Source organism: Anolis sagrei, chromosome Y, assembly GCF_037176765.1.
Source record: "Anolis sagrei isolate rAnoSag1 chromosome Y, rAnoSag1.mat, whole genome shotgun sequence".
Lineage (NCBI taxonomy): Eukaryota > Metazoa > Chordata > Lepidosauria > Squamata > Dactyloidae > Anolis > Anolis sagrei.
Genome location: NC_090035.1, coordinates 82695878 through 82718281, shown reverse-complemented (window position 1 = coordinate 82718281; position 22404 = coordinate 82695878). Strand labels below are relative to the sequence as shown.

General features: G+C 45.5%; 2 protein-coding genes across 2 annotated transcripts; one reads left to right on the top strand and one right to left on the bottom strand.

Moving 5' to 3' along the window:
• Positions 1-374: 374 nt before the first annotated feature.
• Positions 375-7072, bottom strand: LOC137095681 (carcinoembryonic antigen-related cell adhesion molecule 6-like). Its single transcript, XM_067462457.1, has 3 exons — positions 7029-7072; positions 5042-5124; positions 375-761 (listed from the first exon to the last, which is right to left on the bottom strand). The coding sequence occupies exons 1-3, from the start codon at positions 7070-7072 to the stop codon at positions 382-384; spliced, it is 507 nt and encodes a 168-aa protein (XP_067318558.1). The 3' UTR covers positions 375-381.
• A 1970-nt stretch (positions 7073-9042) lies between these two features.
• Positions 9043-19354, top strand: LOC137095680 (carcinoembryonic antigen-related cell adhesion molecule 16-like). Its single transcript, XM_067462456.1, has 5 exons — positions 9043-9094; positions 13196-13561; positions 16610-16630; positions 16966-17058; positions 19293-19354. The coding sequence occupies exons 1-5, from the start codon at positions 9043-9045 to the stop codon at positions 19352-19354; spliced, it is 594 nt and encodes a 197-aa protein (XP_067318557.1).
• Positions 19355-22404: the final 3050 nt, after the last annotated feature.

The window sequence follows — 22404 nt, the reverse complement described above, 5'->3', positions numbered from 1 at the left end:
AATTACGAAATAATTACGAAATAATTACGAAATAATTACGAAATAATTACGAAATAATTACGAAATAATTAAGAAAATTTGGAAAAATTGTTTCGATTCTTAATTACTCTTCACACTATTCCTGCATGGCTCGATACTGGATCGTAAGCTGATTTAAATACGAATTAATAACGACTTTAGAAACTAACGAACACGATCAAACAAGCCTAATAAATAAATATCTATTTTTCCAATATCTATTTTTCCAATATCTCCTCATCAACAGAGTGTCATACTGCTCAAAATCTTCTTGGCATAACATTAGGGAAGTTCTGTATCCCCAAAATGTTACAGGGTGCCATGTTTCACTGACTCGACATTCTAGGCCTATGGCACCAAGGGTTATGGAAGCCTACCGCTGATCACAAGCTCCACGGTCCCCATCCGACTTTCAAAGGGGCTCTCTTGCAGGATGGTGTAGTTGGCAGTGTCGTTGACGTTTAAGTCTGTGATCTCAAGGGTGCAGTTGGCATTCAGGGTTTCTCGCCCGGTGTAGCTTGTCCTATTCCTAGACACCGGGCGCGGATAGAAGAAAAAGACAACGATGGTACTATTCCCGTCCGTTCCCCCTCGGAACCAGCGACAAGTCACCATGTCTCGAGGACTAGTGAGTGGGATGAGGCGGACGCTTCCTCCGTCCATCGGGTGCGGGGGATCCACCGTGATATTTGTCCGCTTCATGAAGGCTTCGGTCGAGAAGAAGCAAACACTCAGGATGAAGGCTGTCGAGAGAGCAAGGGAAGGGGCGTCACTCCCCGCAAAGCATCCCTTGGAGGCAAAGACACCTGTTACACCCACACCTGGCTCATATCTCAAAGCAGCCCCTGGACCTCCAATGCAGCGGTTCTCAAAATGTGCTCCATGGAGCCCTTGCTCCTAGTACTACTACTACTACTATTATTATTACAAAGGTTGGGTGGCGGTTCTCAACGTGTGCTCCATTGAGCCCTTGCTCCTAGTACGACTACTACTATTATTGCAAAGGCTGGGTGGCGGTTCTCAAAGTGTGCTCCATGGAGCCCTTGCTCCTACTACACTACTACTACTATTATTATTACAAAGGTTGGGTGGCGGTTCTCAAAGTGTGCTCCATTGAGCCCTTGCTCCTAGTACGACTACTACTATTATTGCAAAGGCTGGGTGGCGGTTCTCAAAGTGTGCTCCATGGAGCCCTTGCTCCTACTACACTACTACTACTATTATTATTGCAAAGCTGGGTGGCGGTTCTCAAAGTGTGCTCCATGGAGCCCTTGCTCCTACTATTACTACTACTACTATTATTATTATTACAAAAGCAGGGTGGCAGTTCTCAAAGTGTGCTCCATGGAGTCCTTGCTCCTACTATTACTACTACTACTATTATTATTATTACAAAAGCAGGGTGGCAGTTCTCAAAGTGTGCTCCATGGAGCCCTTGCTCCTACTATTACTACTACTACTATTATTATTATTACAAAAGCAGGGTGGCAGTTCTCAAAGTGTGCTCCATGGAGTCCTTGCTCCTCCTCCTCCTACTACTATTACAAAGGCTGGGTGGCAATTCTCAAAGTATGCTCCATGGAGGCCTTGCTCCTCCTCCTACTACTATTACTGCAAAGGCTGGGTGGCAGTTCTCAAAGTGTGCTCCATGGAGCCCTTGCTCCTAGTACTACTACTACTATTATTGCAAAGGCTGGTGGTTCTCAAAGTGTACTCCATTGAGCCCTCCTACTACTATTATTATTTTCAAAGTGTGCTCCATTGAGCCCTTGCTCCCCCTCCTACTACTATTACTACTACTTTTATTAAAAAGGTGGGTGGTGGTTCTCAAAGTGTGCTCCATGGAGCCCTTGTTCCTACTATTATCACTACTACTATTCTTACAAAACTGGGTGGTGGTTCTCAAAGTGTGCTCCATGGAGCCCTTGCTCCTCCTCCTCCTCCTCCTACTACTACTACTATTACAAAGGCTGGGTGGCAGTTCTCAAAGTGTGCTCCATGGAGCCATTGCTCCTACTATTATCACTACTACTATTACTACAAAAGCTTTGTGGCGGTTCTCAAAGTGTGCTCCATGGAGCCCTTGCTCCTCCTCCTCCTACTACTACAACTATCACAAAGGCTGGGTGGCGGTTCTCAAAATGTGCTCCATGGGGCCCTTGCTCCTCCTCCTCCTCCTCCTCCTATTACAAAGGCTGGGTGGCGGTTCTCAAAGTGTGCTCCATGGAGCCGTTGCTCCTACTATTATCACTACTACTATTACTACAAAAGCTGGGTGGCGGTTCTCAAAGTGTGCTCCATGGAGCCCTTGCTCTTACTATTATCACTACCACTGTATTACAAAGGCTGGGTGGTGGTTCCCAAAGTGTGCTCCATGGAGCCCTTGATCCTCCTCTTCCTACTACTACTACTACTACTACTATCACAAAGACTGGGTGGCGGTTCTCAAAATGTGCTCCACGGAGCCCTTGCTCCTCCTCCTCCTCCTCCTCCTCCTACTACTACTACTACTACTATTACAAAGGCTGGGTGGCGGTTCTCAAAGTGTGCTCCATGGATGCCTTGCTTCTGCTGCTACTACTACTACTACTACTCCCAATGGGTGGCCATCCAGCCATAGATATGACTGAGAAATGATAGATAGATAGATAGATAGATAGATAGATAGATAGATAGATAGATAGATAGATAGAATTGTAGCTTGGGAAGGGATCTCTAAAGACCATCCAGTCCAACCCCTTCTTCCATAGAGGAAGACACCATCCAAGCCCTCCTAAAAGACAGCCATCCAGCCATAGAGATGATTGATTGAGAGATAGATAGACAGAATCCAAGATCGGGAAGCGATCTCTAAAGACCATCCAGTCCCACCTCTTCTTCCATAGAGGAAGACACCATCCAAGCCCTCCTAAAAGACAGCCATCCAGCCATAGAGATGATTGATTGAGAGATAGATAGACAGAATCCAAGATCGGGAAGGGATCTCTAAAGACCATCCAGTCCAACCTCTTCTGCCATAAAGACACTACCCAAGTCCTCCCAAAAAATGGCCATCCAGTCATAGATATGACTGAGGAACAGATAGATGTTGTCCAACCCTTCAGCCATAGAAGAAGACACCATCCAACCCTTCCAGACAGATAGCCATTCATCCATAGATACAATTTAGAGAGGAAGAAGATAGAATCCTAGATCCAAAACCATCCAGTCCAACCTATCTGCCATGAAGGACGACAGTGGACACCATCCAAGCCCTCCCAACAGATAGCCATCCAGCCATAGATATGATTGAGAGATAGATAGGCAGACAGAGAGATTCCTAGCTTTGGAAAGGATCTCTAAAGAGCATCCAGTCCAAAGCCTGCGGCCATAAAGGAAGATATACATCATCCCATCCCTCCCAACGCATGGCATCTAACCATAGATATGACTGAGAGACAAGCAGATAGATAGATAGATAGATAGATAGATAGATAGATAGATAGATAGATAGATAGATAGATAGAGATAGAATAGTAGATTTGGCTCTGTAAAGACCTAATGTTGAGGTGGGACCCCTTTCCCTGCCTTTGAGTCCTGGCTCTCTGCCTGGACCTTCTCTCCCTTCCCTGTGAGAGCCCCTTCCTTCCTTCCTTCCTTCCTTCCTTCCTTCCTTCCTTCCTTCCTTCCTTCCTTCTTTCCTTCCCTTCTTTCCTCTTTCCTTCCCTCCTTCTTTCCTTCCTTTTTTCCTCCCTCCCTTCCCTCATTCCTTCCTCCTTTCTTTCCTTCCTTCCCTTCTTCTTTCTTTCTTTCTTTCTTTCCCTCGTTTCCTCTTTACTTCCTTCCTTCTTTCCTTCCTTCCTCCCCATTCCTTCCTTCTCTCCTTCCTTCTTTTTTTCCTCCCTCCCTTCCTTCCTTCTTCCCTTTCTCTCTCCCTTTCTTTCTTTCTTACTTTCCTCCTTTCCTCTTTCTTTCCTTCCTTCTTGCTTTCCTTCCTCCCTCCCCCTTCCTTTCTTCCTCCTCCCTTTCTTCTTTCTTTCTTTCTTTCTTTCTTTCTTTCTTTCTTTCTTTCCTTCCCTTCTTTCCTCTTCCCTTCCCTCCTTCTTTCCTTCCTTTTTTCCTCCCTCCCTTCCCTCATTCCTTCCTTCCTTCTCTCCTTCCTTTCCTTCTTCTTTCTTTCTTTCCTTCCTTCCTTCCTTCCTTCTCTCTCCTTCCTCCCTTTTTTCCTCCCTCCCTCCCTCCCTCCCTTCTTTCCTTTCTCTCTCTCTCTCTCTCTTTCTTTCTTTCTTTCTTTCTTTCTTTCTTTCTTTCTTTCTTCCCTTTCTTCTTTCTTTCTCTCCTCCTTTCCTCTCTTTCCTTCCTTCTTGCTTTCCTTCCTCCCTCCCCCTTCCTTTCTTCCTCCCTCCCTTTCCTCTTTCTTTCTTTATTTCTTTCTTTCTTTCTTTCCTTCCCTCCTTTCCTCTTTCCTTCCCTCCTTCTATCCTTCCTTTTTTCCTCCCTCCCTCCCTCCCTTCATTCCTTCCTTCTTTCCTTCCTTCCCTCCCCCTTTCTTTCTTTCTTTCTTTCTTTCTTCCTTCCTTTCTTTCCCTCCGTTCCTCTTTCCTTCCTTCCTTCCTTCCTTCCTTCCTTCCTTCCTTCCTTCCTTTCTCCCCATTCCTTCCTCCTCTCCTTCCTTCCTTTCTTCCTCCCTCCCTTTCTTCCTTCTTTCTTCCATTTCTCTCTCCCCCTTTCTTTCTTCTTTCTTTCCTTTTTTTCTTTCTTCTCTCCTTTCCTCTTTCTTTCCTTCCTTCCTTACTTCCTTCCCCTTCTTTCCTTCCTTATTTCCGTTCTTCCTCCCTCCCTCCCTCCCTTTCTTCCCTCTTTCCTTCATTCCTTCCCTCCCTTTCTCTCTCCACCTTTCCTTCCTTCCTTCCTCCCTTCCTCCCTCCCTCCCTCCCTCCCCCCCTCCCTCCCCCTTTCTTTCTTTCTTCCTTCCTTTCCTCCTCCCTCCCTCCCTTCTCTCTTTTCTTTCCTCCTTCCCTCCTTCCCTCCCTCCCTTCTTCACCTGCCAGGAGCGTGGATGGCGACGGCCCCTTGTTCCCGAGGAGGGCCCCCCATCCCGCTCCAACTGGGCTGCCCGGGGGTCTCCTGGATGGGCTTTGGGGGTGTCTCCGTGCCCCTCCCTCCCCTCCCTCCCCTCCCTTCTCTTTGCTTCCTCGGGAAAGAGGCGCGGGTCCCGTTGCGGCCGTCGCCGGGCGGGCATTGTGAGCTCAGCGGGAGCCGAGGGATGGAGGGGTGGAGACAACGTCTTTGTAGACGGCTGATTCTCTCACTCCAGAAGTGACCAGAAGCGACTTTCAGCATGCAAGCAAGCAAGCAAAACAATCAACAGACCTTCTCAGGACCAACCATGACAGTGGAAGAACTTAGACTCATAGAATCCTAGAGTTGGAAGAGACCTCTTGGGCCATCATCCAGTCCAACCCCATTCTGCCCAGAAGCAGGAATATTGCATTCAAAGCACCCCCGACAGATGGCCATCCAGCCTCTGTTTCAAAGCTTCCAAAGAAGGAGCCTCCACCACACTCCGGGGCAGAGAGTTCCACTGCTGAACGGCTCTCACAGTCAGGAAGTTCTTCCTCATGTTCAGGTGGAATCTCCTTCCTTTCCTGTCATATAATCCTAGAATCCTAGAGTTGGAAGAGACCTCCTGGGCCATCATCCAGTCCAACCCCATTCTGCCAAGAAGCAGGAATATTGCATTCAAAGCACCCCCGACAGATGGCCACCCAGCCTCTGTTTAAAAGCTTCCAAAGAAGGAGCCTCCACCACACTCCGGGGCAGAGAGTTCCACTGCTGAACAGCTCTCACAGTCAGAAAGTTCTTCCTCATGTTCAGATAGAATCATAGAATCCTAGAGTTGGAAGAGACCTCTTGGGCCATCCAGTCCAACCCCATTCTGCCAAGAAGCAGGAATATTGTGTTCAAAACACCCCTGACAGATGGCCATCCACCCTCTGTTTACAAGCCTCCAAAGAAGGAGCCTCCACCACACTCCAGGGCAGAGAGTTCCACTACTGAACAGCTCTCACAGTCAGGAAGTTAGAATCCTAGAATCCTAGAGTTGGAAGAGACCTCATGGGCCATCCAGTCTAACCCCATTCTGCCAAGAAGCAGGAATATTGCGTTCAAATCACCCCTGACAGATGGCCATCCAGCCTCTTGTACAATGGGTATTTGACTCAATACTTCCCCCCCCCCCCTCCACTGTAGATGCGCCCCATGTTGGGATAGGAGCATTTGGCAGTGTAGACTTCTATAATCCAGATCAAAACAGAGAATGTGGATTATCGTCTTGGATAATCTGGATTTTATGGCAGTGTAGGAGGAGCCTCAGGCCTCATGGACACTGCTATGTAACATTCAGGTGATCTGCTTTGAAGTGGATTATATGAGCCTAGTGGTTGTTCATTCGTTCAGTCGTCTCCGACTCTTCGTGACCTCATGGACCAGCCCACGCCAGAGCTCCCTGTTGGCCGTCACCACCCCCAGCTCCTTCAAAGTCAGTCCAGTCACTTCAAGGATGCCATCCATCCACCTTGCCCTTGGTCGGCCCCTCTTCCTTTTTCCTTCCACTTTCCCCAGCATAATTGTCTTCTCTAGGCTTTCCTGTCTTTTCATGATGTGGCCAAAGGACTTCAACTTTGTCTCTAGTCTCCTTCCCTCCAATGAGCTTTAGTCGGGCTTTCTTTCCTGGAGGATGGACTGGTTGGATCTTCTCGCAGTCCAAGGCACTCTCAGAACTTTCCTCCAACACCACAGCTCAAAAGCATCTCTCTTCCTTCGCTCAGCCTTCCCTCAGGTCCAGCTCTCACATCCGTAGGTGACTACGGGGAATACCATGGCTTGGACTAGGCAATGGATCTTGGTTGCCAGTCTGATGTCTCTGCTCTTTACTCTTTTATCTCAATTCAGATACAGTGAAGACATCTGCCCTTGCGCTGTGCTACTCTGCTGCTGAGTCTGTATGCCCAGTGCGGAACACATCTCACCACGCTAAAACAGTGGATGTGGCTCTGAATGAGACATGCCGCATTATCACGGGGTGTCTGCGCCCTACACCACTGGAGAAATTACACTGCTTAGCCGGTATTGCACCACCTGACATCCGCCGGGAAGGAGCAGCCAAGAGTGAAAGGACCAAGGCAGAGACATCTCCAGCTCATCCCCTGTTTGGGTATCAGCCAGCATGTCAATGACTTAAATCTAGAAATAGTTTTCTAAGTTCTATAGAGACACTCGCTGGAACACCTCAGCAAGCGAGAGTCCAAAAGTGGCAAGCTCAAACCCAGAACCTCAACCAATGGCTGATACCCAATGAGAGACTCCCTCCTGGGCACACAGAGGACTGGGCGACTTGGAAGGCGGTGAACAGACTGCGCTCTGGCACCACGAGATGCAGAGCCAACCTCAAGAAATGGGGCCACAAAGTGGAATCCTTGACATGTGAGTGTGGAGAAGAGCAACCACTGACCACCTGCTGCAATGCACCCTGAGCCCTGCCACATGATGCACCATGGAGGACCTTCTTGCAGCAACACCAGAGGCACTCCAAGGGGCCAGATACTGGTCAAAGGACATTTAACCAACTACCAAACTCACAAGTTGTGTATTTTTCTGTTTGTTTGCTTTGTTCTGTTAGACTGGTTGTTCTGACACAACAAATAAATAAATAAATAAGCTCAAAAGCATCTCTCTTCCTTGGCTCAGCCTTCCCTAAGGTCCAGCTCTCACATCCGTAGATGTGACTCCAGGGAAGACCATGGCTTGGACTAGGCAATGGATCTTGGTTGCCAGTCTGATGTCTCTACTCTTCACTATTTCATCGAGATTGGACCTTGCTCTCCTCCCAAGAAGGAAGCGTCTCCTGATTTCCTGGCCACAGTCTGCATCTGCACTCATCTTCCCACCTAGAAATACAAACCCTGTCTCTGCCTCCACGTTTTCTCCCTCTATTTCCCAGTTGTCAATCATTCTTGTTGCCATCATCTTGGTTTTTTTGATGTTGAGCTGCAACCCGGCTTTTGCGCTCTCTTCTTCCACCTTGGTGAGAAGGCTCCTCAGCTCCTCCTCGCTTTCGGCCATCAGAGTGGTGTCATCTGCATATCTGAGGTTGTGAATGTTTCTTCCAGCCATTTTCACCCCAGCTTTGCATTCCTCAAGCCCCGCACACCCTCGCATGATGTGTTCTGCATACACGTTAACAAGGTTGGGTGAGAGGATGCAGCCTTGCCGGACGCCTTTCCCAATCTTGAACCCGTCTCCTGTTCCGTGGTCAGTCCTGACTGTGGCTCCTTGGTCCTTGGACAGATTCCTCAGGAGAGAGGGAAGGGGGCTTGGGATGCCCATCCCACCAAGAACTTGCCACCATTTGTGATGACCCACACAGTCAAAGGCTAATTTAGAAGAGTCAATGAAGCAGAAGTAGATGTTTTTCTGACACTCCCTCTTGCCTTTCTCCATTCTCCAGCATCTGGAGATTGGCAATCTGGTCTCTGGTTCCTCTGCCTTTTCTAAACCCAGCTTGAACATCTGGCAACTCTCGCTCCATGTCTTGCTGGAGTCTTCTTCCTTGCAGGATCTGACCCTAGGCTACCATATAATCCGAGTGTACTGGGGGGGGGGGGGGTCAAAGCCTCTGAATTTGGAAAGAAAACAAAGATTTAACACACCAACATGGAAATAGAGTGAAGGAGAGACGTTGTCGCAAAGCTGGGACCCATAAAAAACACCAAAGGAAGTCATTAATTAAAGGGGGGGGGGGGGGGGGTGTCCGGAGAGGTCAAGCGTGGTGAGGGGCGGCCTGGGGTCTCCATCCCTCCCTCCCTCCCTTGGCACCCGCTGAGCTCACAATGCCCGCCCGGCGACGGCCGCAACGGGACCCGCGCCTCTTTCCCGAGGAAGCAAAGGGAGGGGAGGGGAGGGGAGGGAGGGGAGGGAGGGAGGGGCACGGAGAGACCCCCAAAGCCCAGCCAGGAGACCCCCGGGCAGCCCAGTTGGAGCAGGATGGCGGCCCTCCTTGGGAACAAGGGGCCGTCGCCATCCACGCTCCTGGCAGGTGAAGAAGGGAGGGAGGGAAGGAGGGAAGGAAAGAGAGAAGGGAGGGAGGGAGGAAGGAAGGAAGGAAGGAAGGAAGGGGGAGGGAGGGAGGAAGGAAAGGTGGAGAGAGAAAAGGAGGAAGGAACGAAGGAAGGAAAGTAGAAATGAGCGAAGGAACGGATGAAGGAAAGAAGGAAGAAAGGGAGGGAGAGAGGGAGGAAGGAAGGAAGGAAGGAAGGAAGGAAGGAAGGAAGGAAGGAAGGAAGGAAAGGTGGAGAGAGAAAGGGAGGAACGAACGAACGAAGGAAAGAAGAAATGAGCGAAGGAAGGAATGAAGGAAAGAAGGAAGAAAGGGAGGGAGGAAGAACGGAAATAAGGAAGGGGGGAAGGAAGTAAGGAAGGAAGGAAAGAGGAAAGGAGGGAAGAAAGAAAAAAGGAAAGAAAGAAAAAAAAGAAAGAAAGGGGGAGAGAGAAATGGAATAAAGGAAAGGGAGGGAGGGAGGAAAAAAGGAAGGATAGAAGGAGGGAAGGAAAGAGGAAAGGAGGGAAGGAAAGAAAGAAAGAAAGAAAGAAGAAAGGGAGGGAGGAAGAAAGGAAGGGGGAGGAAGGAAATAAAGAGGAAAGGAGGGAAGAAAGAAAGAAAGAAAGAAAGAAAGGGAGAGAGAAAGGGAAGAAGGAAGGGAGGGAGGAAAAAAGGAAGGAAGGAGAGAAGGAAGGAATGGGGAGGAAGGAAGGAAGGAAGGAAGGAAGGAAGGAAAGAGGAAACGAGGGAAAGAAAGAAAGAAGAAGGGAAGGTAGGAAAGAAGGAAGGAATGGGGGAGGGAGGAAAAAAGGAAGGATAGAAGGAGGGAAGGAAAGAGGAAAGGAGGGAAGGAAAGAAAGAAAGAAAGAAAGAAGAAAGGGAGGGAGGAAGAAAGGAAGGGGGAGGAAGGAAGGAAAGCAAGAAGGAAGGAAAGAAAGAGGAAAGGAGGAAAGAAAGAAGGAAGGGAAGAAAGAAAGGGAGAGAGAAAGGGAAGAAGGAAGGAAGGGAAGGAGGGAGGGAGGAAAAAGGAAGGAAGGAGAGAAGAAAGGAATGGGGAGGAAGGAAGGAAAGAAGGAAGGAAGGAAAGAAGGAAGGAAAGAGGAAACGAGGGAAAGAAAGAAAGAAAGAAAGAAGAAGGGAAGGAAGGAAAGAAGGAAGGAATGAAGGGAGGGAGGGAGGAAAAAAGGAAGGAAAGAAGGAGGGAAGGAAAGAGGAAAGGAGGGAAGGAAAGAAAGAAAGAAAGAAGAAAGGGAGGAGGAAGAAAGGAAGGGGGAGGGAGGAAGGAAAGCAAGAAGGAAGGAAAGAAAGAGGAAAGGAGGAAAGTAAGAAAGAAAGAAAGAAAGGGAGAGAGAAAGGGAAGAAGGAAGGGAGGGAGGGAGGAAAAAAAGAAGGAAGGAGAGAAGGAAGGAATGGGGAGGAAGGAAGGAAAGAAGGAAGGAAAGAGGAAACGAGGGAAAGAAAGAAAGAAAGAAAGAAAGAAAGAAAGAAAGAAAGAAGAAGGGAAGGAAGGAAAGAAGGGAGGAAGGAATGAGGGAAGGGAGGGAGGAAAAAAGGAAGGAAAGAAGGAGGGAAGGAAAGAGGAAAGAAGGGAAGGAAAGAAAGAAAGAAAGAAGGAAGGAAGGAAGGAAGGAAGGAAGGAAGGAAGGAAGGAAGGAGCTCTCACAGGGAAGGGAGAGAAGGTCCAGGCAGAGAGCCAGGACTCAAAGGCAGGGAAAGGGGTCCCACCTCAACATTAGGTCTTTACAGAGCCAAATCTACTATTCTATCTCTATCTATCTATCTATCTATCTATCTATCTATCTATCTATCTATCTATCTATCTATCTGCTTGTCTCTCAGTCATACGGTCGAGTTGGGAGAGATGGGATGGTGTATATCTTCCTTTATGGCCGCAGGCTTTGGACTGGATGTTCTTTAGAGATCCCTTTAGAGATGTATCTATGACTGGATGGCTATCTGTCGGGAAGGCTTGGATGGTGTCTTCCTCTATGGCTGAAGGGTTGGACTACATCTATCTGTTCCTCAGTCATGGATGGCCATTTTTTGGGAGGACTTGGGTAGTGTCTTTATGGCAGAAGAGGTTGGACTGGATGGTCTTTAGAGATCCCTTCCCGATCTTGGATTCTGTCTATCTATCTCTCAATCAATCATCTCTATGGCTGGATGGCTGTCTTTTAGGAGGGCTTGGATGGTGTCTTCCTCTATGGAAGAAGAGGTTGGACTGGATGGTCTTTAGAGATCCCTTCCCAAGCTACAATTCTATCATCTATCTATCTATCTATCTATCTATCTATCTATCTATCTATCTATCTATCATTTCTCAGTCATATCTATGGCTGGATGGCCACCCATTTGGAGTAGTAGTAGTAGTAGTAGTAGTAGTAGCAGAAGTAAGGCATCCATGGAGCACACTTTGAGAACCGCCATCCAGCCTTTGTAATAGTAGGAGGAGGAGGAGTAGGAGGAGCAAGGGCTCCATGGAGCACATTTTGAGAATTGCCACCCAGCCTTTGTGATAGTAGTAGTAGTAGTAGTAGGAGGAGGAGGAGCAAGGGCTCCATGGAGCACGTTTTGAGAACCGCCACCCAGCCTTTGTGATAGTAGTAGTAGTAGTAGTAGGAGGAGCAAGGGCTCCATGGAGCACACTTTGAGAACGAGCACAAGCCTTTGTAATAACAGTGGTAGTGATAATAGTAGGAGCAAGGGCTCCATGGAGCACACTTTGAGAACCGCCACCCAGCTTTTGTAGTAATAGTAGTAGTGATAATAGTAGGAGCAACGGCTCCATGGAGCACACTTTGAGAACCGCCACCCAGCCTTTGTAATAGTAGTAGTAGTAGTAGTAGTAGAAGGAGGAGCAAGGGCTCCATGGAGCACACTTTGAGAACCATCACCCAGTTTTGTAAGAATAGTAGTAGTGATAATAGTAGAAACAAGGGCTCCATGGAGCACACTTTGAGAACCGCCACCCACCTTTGTAATAAAAGTAGTAGTAATAGTAGTAGGAGGAAGAGCAAGGGCTCAATGGAGCATTTTGAAAATAATAATAGTAGTATGAGGGCTCAATGGAGTACACTTTGAGAACCACCAGCCTTTGCAATAATAGTAGTAGTAGTACTAGGAGCAAGGGCTCCATGGAACACACTTTGAGAACCGCCACCCAGCTTTTGTAATAGTAGTAGTAGTAGTAGTAGGAGGAGGAGGAGCAAGGCCTCCATGGAGCATACTTTGAGAACTGCCCCCCCCCCGCTTTTGTAATAATAATAGTAGTAGTAATAATAGTAGGAGAAAGGGCTCCATGGAGCACACTTTGAGAACTGCCACACAGCCTTTGTAATAATAGTAGTAGTAGTAATAGTAGGAGCAAGGGCTCCATGGAGCATACTTTGAGAATCGCCACCCAACCTTTGTAATAATAATAATAGTAGTAGTGTAGTAGGAGCAAGGGCTCCATGGAGCACACTTTGAGAACCGCCACCCACCTTTGTAATAAAAGTAGTAGTAATAGTAGTAGGAGGAAGAGCAAGGGCTCAATGGAGTACATTTTGAAAATAATAATAGTAGTATGAGGGCTCAATGGAGTACACTTTGAGAACCACCAGCCTTTGCAATAATAGTAGTAGTAGTACTAGGAGCAAGGGCTCCATGGAACACACTTTGAGAACCGCCACCCAGCTTTTGTAATAGTAGTAGTAGTAGTAGTAGTAGTAGGAGGAGCAAGGCCTCCATGGAGCATACTTTGAGAACCGCCACCCTGCTTTTGTAATAATAATAGTAGTAGTAATAATAGTAGGAGAAAGGGCTCCATGGAGTACACTTTGAGAACTGCCACCCAGCTTTTGTAATAATAGTAGTAGTAGTAGTAGGAGGAGCAAGGCCTCCATGGAGCATACTTTGAGAATCTCCACCCAACCTTTGTAATAATAATATTAGTAGTAGTGTAGTAGGAGCAAGGGCTCCATGGAGCACACTTTGAGAACCGCTGCATTGGAGGTCCAGGGGCTGCTTTGAGATATGAGCCAGGTGTGGGTGTCATTGCCTTTGCCTCCAAGGGATGCTTTGCGGGGAGTGACGCCCCTTCCCTTGTTCTCTTGACAGCCTTTGTCCTGAGTGTTTGCTTCTTCTCGACCGAAGCCTTCTATAAGCGGACAAATATCACGGTGGATCCCCCGAACCCGATGGAAGGAGGAAGCGTCCGCCTCATCCCACTCACTAGTCCTCGAGACATGGTGACTTGTCGCTGGTTCCGAGGGGGAACGGACAGGAATAGTACCATCGTTGTCTTTTTCTTCTATCCGCGCCCGGTGTCTAGGAATAGGACAAGCTACACCGGGCGAGAGACCCTGAATGCCAACTGCACCCTTGAGATCACAGACTTAAACGTCAACGACACTGCCAACTACACCATCCTGCAAGAGAGCCCCTTTGGAAGTAGGCTTGGGACCGTGGAGCTTGTGATCAGCGGTAGGCTTCCATAACCCTTGGTGCCATAGGCCTAGAATGTCGAGTCAGTGAAACATGGCACCCTGTAACATTTTGGGGATACAGAACTTCCCTAATGTTATGCCAAGAAGATTTTGAGCAGTATGACACTCTATTGATGAGGAGATATTGGAAAAATAGATATTGGAAAAATAGATATTTATTTATTAGGCTTGTTTGATCGTGTTCGTTAGTTTCTAAAGTCGTTATTAATTCGTATGTAAATCAGCTTACGATCCGATATCGAGCCATGCAGGAATAGTGTGAAGAGTAATTAAGAATCGAAACAATTTTTCCAAATTTTCGTAATTATTTCGTAATTATTTCGTAATTATTTCGTAATTATTTCGTAATTATTTCGTAATTATTTCGTAATTATTTCGTAATTATTTCGTAATTATTTCGTAATTATTAAGACGGGAAAGAAGGAGAGAAAAGGTGCCAGCGTTGCCTTTCCTCCCCATCCTCCTCCTCCTGGAGATATTTTATTATATTATTACTTATTTTATTATTTTATTTTATTATTTTATTATTTATTTTATTATTTTATTATTATATTATTTTATTATTTAATTAATTTTAAGTGATTTTAATTTGTATTTTTACTAACTTAATGTATTTTAATTTCATCCTGAATTTCAGAAGTTCCCTCTGTCCCGTTTGGAGGTGTTTTTAGCGCATTGCGCAATCGCGTCCGCCATTAACGAATTGATTCGGAATTAACGAAATTTCGTAAATTTCGAAATTTTGAAATCTTAAATTTCGGAAGTCCTCAGAAATTCGAAACGCTGGTGCCCCCTGGAAACGAAGCGAGATTAGAACCAAATTTTTTCTTGATCAAACAAGCCTATTATTTATGTATAAATTGTATGCACTTTGCAAGCATTGAAATGTATAGAAAAATCAAGTTCTCTCTGTATAGAAAGAATGCTGAAGAGGGGGGCATGTTATCTATACATTCCAAGGGAGAGATAAGCCTGTCCTAGGAGCAGCAGACCGGTACAACTAGGCTCTAAGTAAGGAGCCCCCCTCTCCCTCCTGACAGGTCAAAGTTAGGCCCCTTGATTGATGAATGTAAGCTGTATGCTTGGTCTTTAGAAAGACACAGAGACATGCCTTTTGTATGTTGGAAGGTCGAATTTGATATTCGTATGATGCTAAGGTGACGTAGTGAATGAGGTCAATGTATGTAGACGCATGTTCTTTGCTTGCATTTGAAGGCTACAAAAGGTACAGTCAGTGCCTATATCGGGGCTCTGGATGCTTTTGGACGTAGTCCACTCCAGGGTCCCAGCTGGAAATAAAATCTGTGCTTTTGAGACCTCTGGACCTCTCTTTGTCTCTTTTCCTGAAACCTTCTCCCTGCCATTTCACTATAATGCTCTGTGTCACATTTTATGTGCAATATGTAGTGTTGTGAAACATGACCACCTTCAACATGTTTTTGCAACCTGTCTAGAACATTTTGGCACAATATGACGGTGTCTATAACCTTTGTGTGCCATGTAACATGACTCTCTGTAACATGTGTGTACACTCCATCCATAACATTTTTTTGTGTAATCTGGGCATAACATTTTTGGACAACGTGACTCCCTAATGTTATGCCAATAAGATTTTGAGCAATAGAACGGCTCTATAATGTTTTGTTCAACATGGTAACATTTTAAGTGCAATGTAGTATTGTGAAATATGTCTCTCTGTAACATGTTTGTGCAATCTGGATATGATTTTTGTGCAACATGACTCAGTCTGGAACATGTGTGTGCAATCTGTCTATAATGTTTTTGTGCAACATGACTCAGTCTGTAACATGTGTGTGCAATCTGACTATAATGTTTTTGTGCAACATGACTCAGTCTGGAACATGTGTGTGCAATCTGTCTATAATGTTTCTCTACAACACGACTCAGTCTGGAACATGTGTGTGCAATCTGGCTATAATGTTTTTGTACAACACGACTCAGTCTGGAACATGTGTGTGCAATCTGGCTATAATGTTTTTGTACAACATGACTCAGTCTGGAACATGTGTGTGCAATCCGTATACAACATTTTTTTTGTGTAATCTGGCCATAACATTTTTGGACAACCTGACTCCCTAATGTTATGCTATTAAGATTTCGAGCAATAGGACGGCTCTATAATGTTTTGTGCAACATGGTAACATTTTAAGTGCAATGTAGTATTGTGAAACATGTCTCTTTGTAACACGTTTGTGCAATCTGGATATAATTTTTGTGCAACATGACACAGTCTGTAACATGCCTGAGCAATCTGACTATAACGTTCTTGTGAAACATGACTCAGTCTGGAATATGTGTGTGCAATCTGGCTATAACGTTTTTGTGCAATGTGATCCTCTGTAACATGTTTGTGCAACCTTTCTATGTTTTTGTGCAACATGACCCTCTGTAACATGTTTGTGCAATCTGTCTATAACAATTTTTTGCAACATGACCCTCTGTAACATGTTTGAGCAATCTGGCTATAACAATTTTGTGCAGCATGGCTCTCCATAACATGTTTGTGCAATCTGTCTATAACAATTTTGTGCAACATGACCCTCTGTAACATGTTTGTGCAATCTGGCTATAACAATTTTGTGCAATGTGACCCTTTGCAACATGTTTGTGCAATCTTTCTATAACAATTTGGTGCAACATGACCCTCTGTAACATGTTTGTGCAATTTTTGTATAACAATTTTGTGCAACATGACTCTTTGTAACATGTTTGTGCAATCTGTCTATAACAATTTTGTGCAACGTGACCCTCTGTAACATGTTTGTGCAATCTGTCTATAATTTCTTTTGTACAACATGCCTCTGTAACATGTTTGAGCAATCTGGCATAACGTTTTTGTGCAGAATGGCTCTCCATAACATGTCCCTGAAATATATATAGCGTTTTTGTGCAACATGGCTCTCTGTAACATACTTGTGCAATCTATAGCATTTTGCACAATATGACTGTGTTTATAACCTTTGCGTGCCATGTTTCAACAGATTTGTTTTCTCTTTTTTGACAGTTCCACCTCCTCCCCAACCTGGTAAGTCTCAGTCTCTTGTTTTCCTCTTTCCTCTGGCCTGGCCTTGCCGGGTTGGTTTCCTTTCAAAGCGGCAATTGCGCTGAGAGAGAACATGGATTTCGGTGGGTGGCGTGGCCCTTTGGGGTGTGTTTTGTATGGATGCTTTGCACTTTGCACGTGCACTGGGTCATGGCCATCCAAGAGCACCTGCTCTAGCATTTGAGGCCACTCTACCCTGGAGCTCTCCCTTCTGCCTTTGCTCTTGAGTTCCTCAAGGCCCCCAATAACCTTGCAAAGACCACTCTGGGTGGAGAGCAATGTGCCGTGCTATGCATCATGCGCTTTCCTCCTTGCAGGACGGGGATTTTCCAGGTCGACCATGGCTGGCATTATCTTAGGGTGCCTGGGGGCCTTAGTCATCCTGGGCGTGGTAGTTCTCATCGTGAAACGTGAGTAAAACCCTGGGAGCTGAACAGTCCCAGTTCCCATTGTTAGCGTTAGCAGAGTATCGCAGAAGCTCAGAATAATGGAATCTGGAGTCTCCGGTAACAGCAGGTTTTCAGTTTTACTTAAGCAGTTCAAAATAGACAACATACACCATCAGCGGACAGATGTGAAGAACACAAACCAAAAACTAATACAAACTGCAGCTAGAAGGAAGTGTATCTCTGGCACTCCCTAATCTTGCACAGAGCAAGAACTCAGGGTCACATTCTCACAGCTCGTTACTTTTGCTGTTTAACCCTTCTGTGTCAAACTACATCCTGGCAATACAATTCTATTACAATCACAATCCTATCACATAAAATCACATTTAAACACACATCATACATGAATTACACACTGACACCCATCATCAGGATTACTTTTTAAACTTTCAAAAACATTAATTAAAAAGGTTCTTTTATTTCATTCACAGCTAGTTGTACCTGCCATGCGTTGCTGTGGCCAACCTTCCCCCCTTCTTTCTCTCCTTCTTTCTTCCTCTCCTTTCCTTTTTTTCTTTCCTTTCTCCTTCCTTCCTTTTCTTCCTCTTCCCTTCCTTCTCCATTTTTCTTTCCCTTCCTCTTTCTCCTCTTTCTTCCTTCTCTACCTAATCTTGTACTGCAACTTCCAGCAGTCCTCCTGATCTGTCTATGTATCTACCTATCTACCTATCTATCTCTATCTAATCTGTCTATCTGGAGGCCAACATTGAAGTCAACACTGACACTTAAATACAACACCGCCTGAGCTCTGTGAGTGCAGCATTCTTCCGAATGAAGTAGAGAGTGTTTGAGGACCGGGACATCTGTACAGAGACCAAGGTGCTTGTTTATATAGCTATTCTCCTCCCAACCCTGCTCTATGCCTGCGAGACATGGACTGTCTACAGACGTCAACATTGAGACTGAAATACAACACTGCCTGAGCTCTGCGAGTGCAGCATTCTTCCGAATGAAGCAGGGAGTGTTTGAGGACATCCGTAGGGAGACCAAGGGGCTTGTTTATAAAGCCATTCCCATCCCAACCCAGCTATACGCCTGTGAGACGTGGACTGTCTACAGACGTCACATGCACCTCCTGAAGTGATTCCATCAGTGTTGCCTCTGAAAAATCATACAAATCTCCTGGGAAGACAGGCAGACAAAGGTCAGCATGCTGGAAGAAGCAAAGACCACCAGCATTGAAGTGATGGTCCTCCGCCATCAACTCCGCTGGACTGGCTATGTCGTTTGGATGCCTGACCACCGTCTCCCAAAGCAGTTGCTCTATTCCAAACTCAAGAACGGAAAACGGAATGTTGGAGGACAGGAAAAGAGATTGAAAGATGGGCTCAAAGCCAACCTTAAAAACTCCGGCATAGACACTGAGAACTGGGAAGCCCTGGCCCTTGAGCGCTCCAGCTGGAAGTCAGCTGTGACCAGCAGTGCTGCAGAATTTGAAGAGGCATGAATGGAGGGGGCAAAAGAGAGAAAGGTGCCAAGAGGAAGGCACATCAATCTAACTCCAACCGGGACCTCCTTCCACCTGGAAGCCAATGTCCTCGCTGCGGGAGAAGATGAAGGTCAAGAATAGGGCTCCACAGTCACCTACAGATCCACCACGAGGACACTGACCTTGGAGGACTATCATCCTCATGTTTAGATATACCCTACTCTGTACATGCCCAGTGTTTTAAATTTTTAACTTATTACATCTGGCCCTGTCATAGTGTCTGAAATCTCTTGTGTGTTATTACTTACATGTTTAGTTATATTTTTATATAGTTCTATTTGCTTGTTTGCTTTGTTGATGTACTGTTGTTTTTGTATTTGACGGGCTTAGCCTCATGTACGCTGCCCCGAGTCCTTTCCCTAAAAGGAAAAGACACTGCAGCACATGTGCAAAAACAACTCCCCCTGGCAAACAAAACACACAATAGCATATCCACACTCTCTTCTGTACTACAGCTCCCAGCATTCCCCAGACCAGGCCCTTTAGGAGAGGAGGATGACCCAAATGCACTGCTTCCAAGCTGCAAGCTTTCTTCTCCTTGGATTTCTTTGAGAGCATCCCAATCCCTGCAGATTCCCAATTTCCAACCACACACCATCCCTACAATCCCATTCAAACCATGCATCATATTTCATGACATTCCCTTCTGGATGAAGGAGATCAAAGTGCTCCAAGAATTGACCGCCTTGTCTTCTCCTTCCTCTAGGTTCTTCTCGCCCAGCAATTCGGACGCTGGCTCCAGTTGTGACCAGCAGCAGTACCACTTAGGGGTCTGTTCCTGGATGGAAAAGGTGAGGGGTTTCCATCTCCAGGAGATGCATATATCGCCCAAGGTACACAAATAGGTTTGCAGAGCAGAGGAATTGTCATGCAGTTTTCCTTAACTCTATGTTGTTTGAGGTGGGAGGGGCTGCAGACTGCATGATCAGATCTGAGATTGCTCAGAGCTGAGACTCCGTGTTAGAGGAGAGACTCCATTAGACTCTCAGAATGGGAACATGTTGCTTTTTGATTCTAAGAAAGATGCCCTGCGTTATCTGCACAGAGAAACTACTTCAAAGCTATCTCTAGCTGGATTGACAAGTTATGTACCTGTGCGCTGAATACATAGAACCATAGAATCCTAGAGTTGGAAGAGACCTCATGGGCCATCTAGTCCAACCCCATTCTGCCAAGAAGCAGGAATATTGCATTCAAAGCACCCCTGACAGATGGCCATCCAGCCTCTGTTTAAAAGCTTCCAAAGAAGGAGCCTCCACCACACTCCAGGGCAGAGAGTTCCACTGCTGAACAGCTCTCACAGTCAGGAAGTTCTTCCTCATGTTCAGATGGAATCTCCTCTCTTGTAGTTTGAAGCCATTCTTCCATTGCGTCTTAGTCTCCAGGTCTGCAGAAAACAAGCTTTCTCCCTCCTCTCTGTGGCTTCCTCTCACATATTTATCCATGGCTCTTATCATATCTCCTCTCAGCCTTCTCTTCTTCAGGCTAAACATGCCCAGCTCCTTAAGCCGCTCCTCATAGGGCTTGTTCTCCAGACCCTTGATCATTTTAGTCACCCTCCTCTGGACACATTCCAGCTTGTCAATATCTCTCTTGAATTGTGGTGCCCAGAATTGGACACAATATTCCAGGTAAAGTGGTCTAACCAAAGCGGAATAGAGCATGGGGAGCATGACTTCCCTAGATCTGGACACTAGGCTCCTCATGATGCAGGCCAACATCCTGTTGGCTTTTTTTTGCCACCACATCACATTCCTGGCTCATGCTTAACTTGTTGTCCACGAGGACATCTTTTTCACATGTCCTGCTCTAGAGCCAGACATTGTCCCCCATTCTGTCTCTTTGCATTTCGTTTTTCTGCCAAAGTGGAGTATCTTGCATTTGTCCCCGTTGAACTTCATTTTGTTAGTTTTGGCCAATCATCTCTCTGATCCGTCAAGACCATTTTGAATGCTGCTCCTGTCCTCTGGAGTCTTGGCTATCCCTCATTTGGTGTCGTCTGCAAACTTGATGATCATGCCAAACTTGATGATCACAACACATGAATTTTGTGAGTAAACCAGCAGTGTTACCTTTAACAAAGACTACTTATTTTTGTCTCATGAGAGCATGATTTAAACCGAGATGTTTTAAAGGAGACTATATTTTTTGGGGGCAACTGAAATAACACTTCTGAAGATCTGCTATATATTTTGTGCATTGGCATAATCTTTGTTCCTGACAGTTCAAAGAGATATCTAGGTATATCAGTCTAACAATTGAGAAACCTAAATTGCCTTGCATGAATGCTAGTGGATATTTATTTACCACTAAAGAGAAGAATCACTCAAACGAGTTTTTAGCTCTTCTCAGGAAGATCATACTGTCAGGAGTCAATTTCTGACGGCATGAAGACATCACAAATTCCTTCCGTGACATCCTGACTGAATCATCCTGGCTGAATCAATTCTCTCTCTGTGACATTTTGAAGCCAGCCAAGGGCGCTGGAAACCTTGTATTGGGACTTGTGAAGCAACAAGTTCCAATAAGGAAACTGAGAAGAGGGGGGAGATGGGCAGGAAGGGTGTATAAAAGGAAGTGGTGGTGGGGAAAAGTCAGTAGTGTCTTTCTTTGCTGCAGAGATACAAGCAATATATCCATTTCAAAGCAGAACCAGCTTGTGAGTGGTTATGTAATATTGCTATATAGATCCTACAGTCTGACACATACTTTACAAAAAGGTTATGATGTTCCAAATGGTGTGAATGCCAATTGATCCCCAAAAGGTCACGTTTCCAAAAGGCTATGGAGATTCTGGTTTTCCAAAAGGTTACGATCTCAAAGGTCATCCTTTTTCCAAAAGGTTATGGACTGCTTTCCAAAATTTGGAGGCTTCAGAGCCTAGGGTCACATATCAGTGGAGGGTTAGAACTAGGGGTGTGCACAATAGGATTCGGGGGATTTAGCTGCCAAATCGCTGGAAATGAGCCTGGTGAGAGGCAGCCGAAGATAGATCAATAGTAGAATGTTTGATTGATTGATTGATTGATTGATTGATTGATTGATAGATTGATAGATAGATAGAGATAGAGATACATTGAACTTGTAATGGTTTTATTGGTTTAAACTATGTATTTTTATTAGTCCTCTATTTCATTATATTTCAGTGCTTATATGTGTTAGGTTTTAATATACACAATGTTATGATTTTTTTTACTCTTAGTCACTTTGTGTGTCTTTTGGGAAAGAAAAATGTGGTAGAAGTATTACAACTACTACTACTACTACTACTAATACGAAAAGCTTGAGGGCCAAAAGTGTTTTGGATTGATTTTATTTTATTCCATTCTCCTCCCCTCTTGCGATGTTTGCTTGGGACTTCAATTCCCAGAATCCCCTCCTGTATATATTTTAATGTAATGGTAAAAACTTTATAAAATTCCCAAAAATTAGCGGATTGATGAAATGTTCTGAAACTTGGCACACTTGCAGTTGTAAATGTGACCTACAACGGATATGAGTTTCATGCTCATAGGCCTAACAATGGTTGAGAAACAAGCCTCTAAAGCAGGCATGGGCAAACTTCGGCCCTCCAGGTGTTTTGGACTTCAACTCCCACAATTCCTAACTGCCTACTGGCGGTTAGGAATTGTGGGAGTTGAAGTGCAAACACCTGGAGGGTCAAAGTTTGCCCATGTCTGCTTTAAAGTTTTCCCATTGGTGCCGATTGGGGGAATCCTACTGAAACAAAAACAAAACTTTGCTCCCGATTGTGGGAATTTCCCAGTAAACAGAATGGGAACAATGGCATGGGATTTACCATACCTCTAGTTAGAACC

What these genes read in the sequence shown, in the direction of transcription:
- LOC137095681 (XM_067462457.1), bottom strand. Translation starts at nt 7,072, where the DNA reads ATGCGGCATGTCTCATTCAGAGCCACATCCACTGTTTTAGCGTG. An exon ending in ACATCCACTGTTTTAGCGTG is followed by an intron (nt 5,125 to 7,028) that starts GTGAGATGTGTT and finishes AAGCCCATCCAG; the next exon opens with GAGACCCCCGGGCAGCCCAG. An exon ending in GCCATCCACGCTCCTGGCAG is followed by an intron (nt 762 to 5,041) that starts GTGAAGAAGGGA and finishes CTCTCTCGACAG; the next exon opens with CCTTCATCCTGAGTGTTTGC.
- LOC137095680 (XM_067462456.1), top strand. Translation starts at nt 9,043, where the DNA reads ATGGCGGCCCTCCTTGGGAACAAGGGGCCGTCGCCATCCACGCTCCTG. An exon ending in GCCATCCACGCTCCTGGCAG is followed by an intron (nt 9,095 to 13,195) that starts GTGAAGAAGGGA and finishes TTCTCTTGACAG; the next exon opens with CCTTTGTCCTGAGTGTTTGC. An exon ending in GGTAGTTCTCATCGTGAAAC is followed by an intron (nt 17,059 to 19,292) that starts GTGAGTAAAACC and finishes TCCTTCCTCTAG; the next exon opens with GTTCTTCTCGCCCAGCAATT.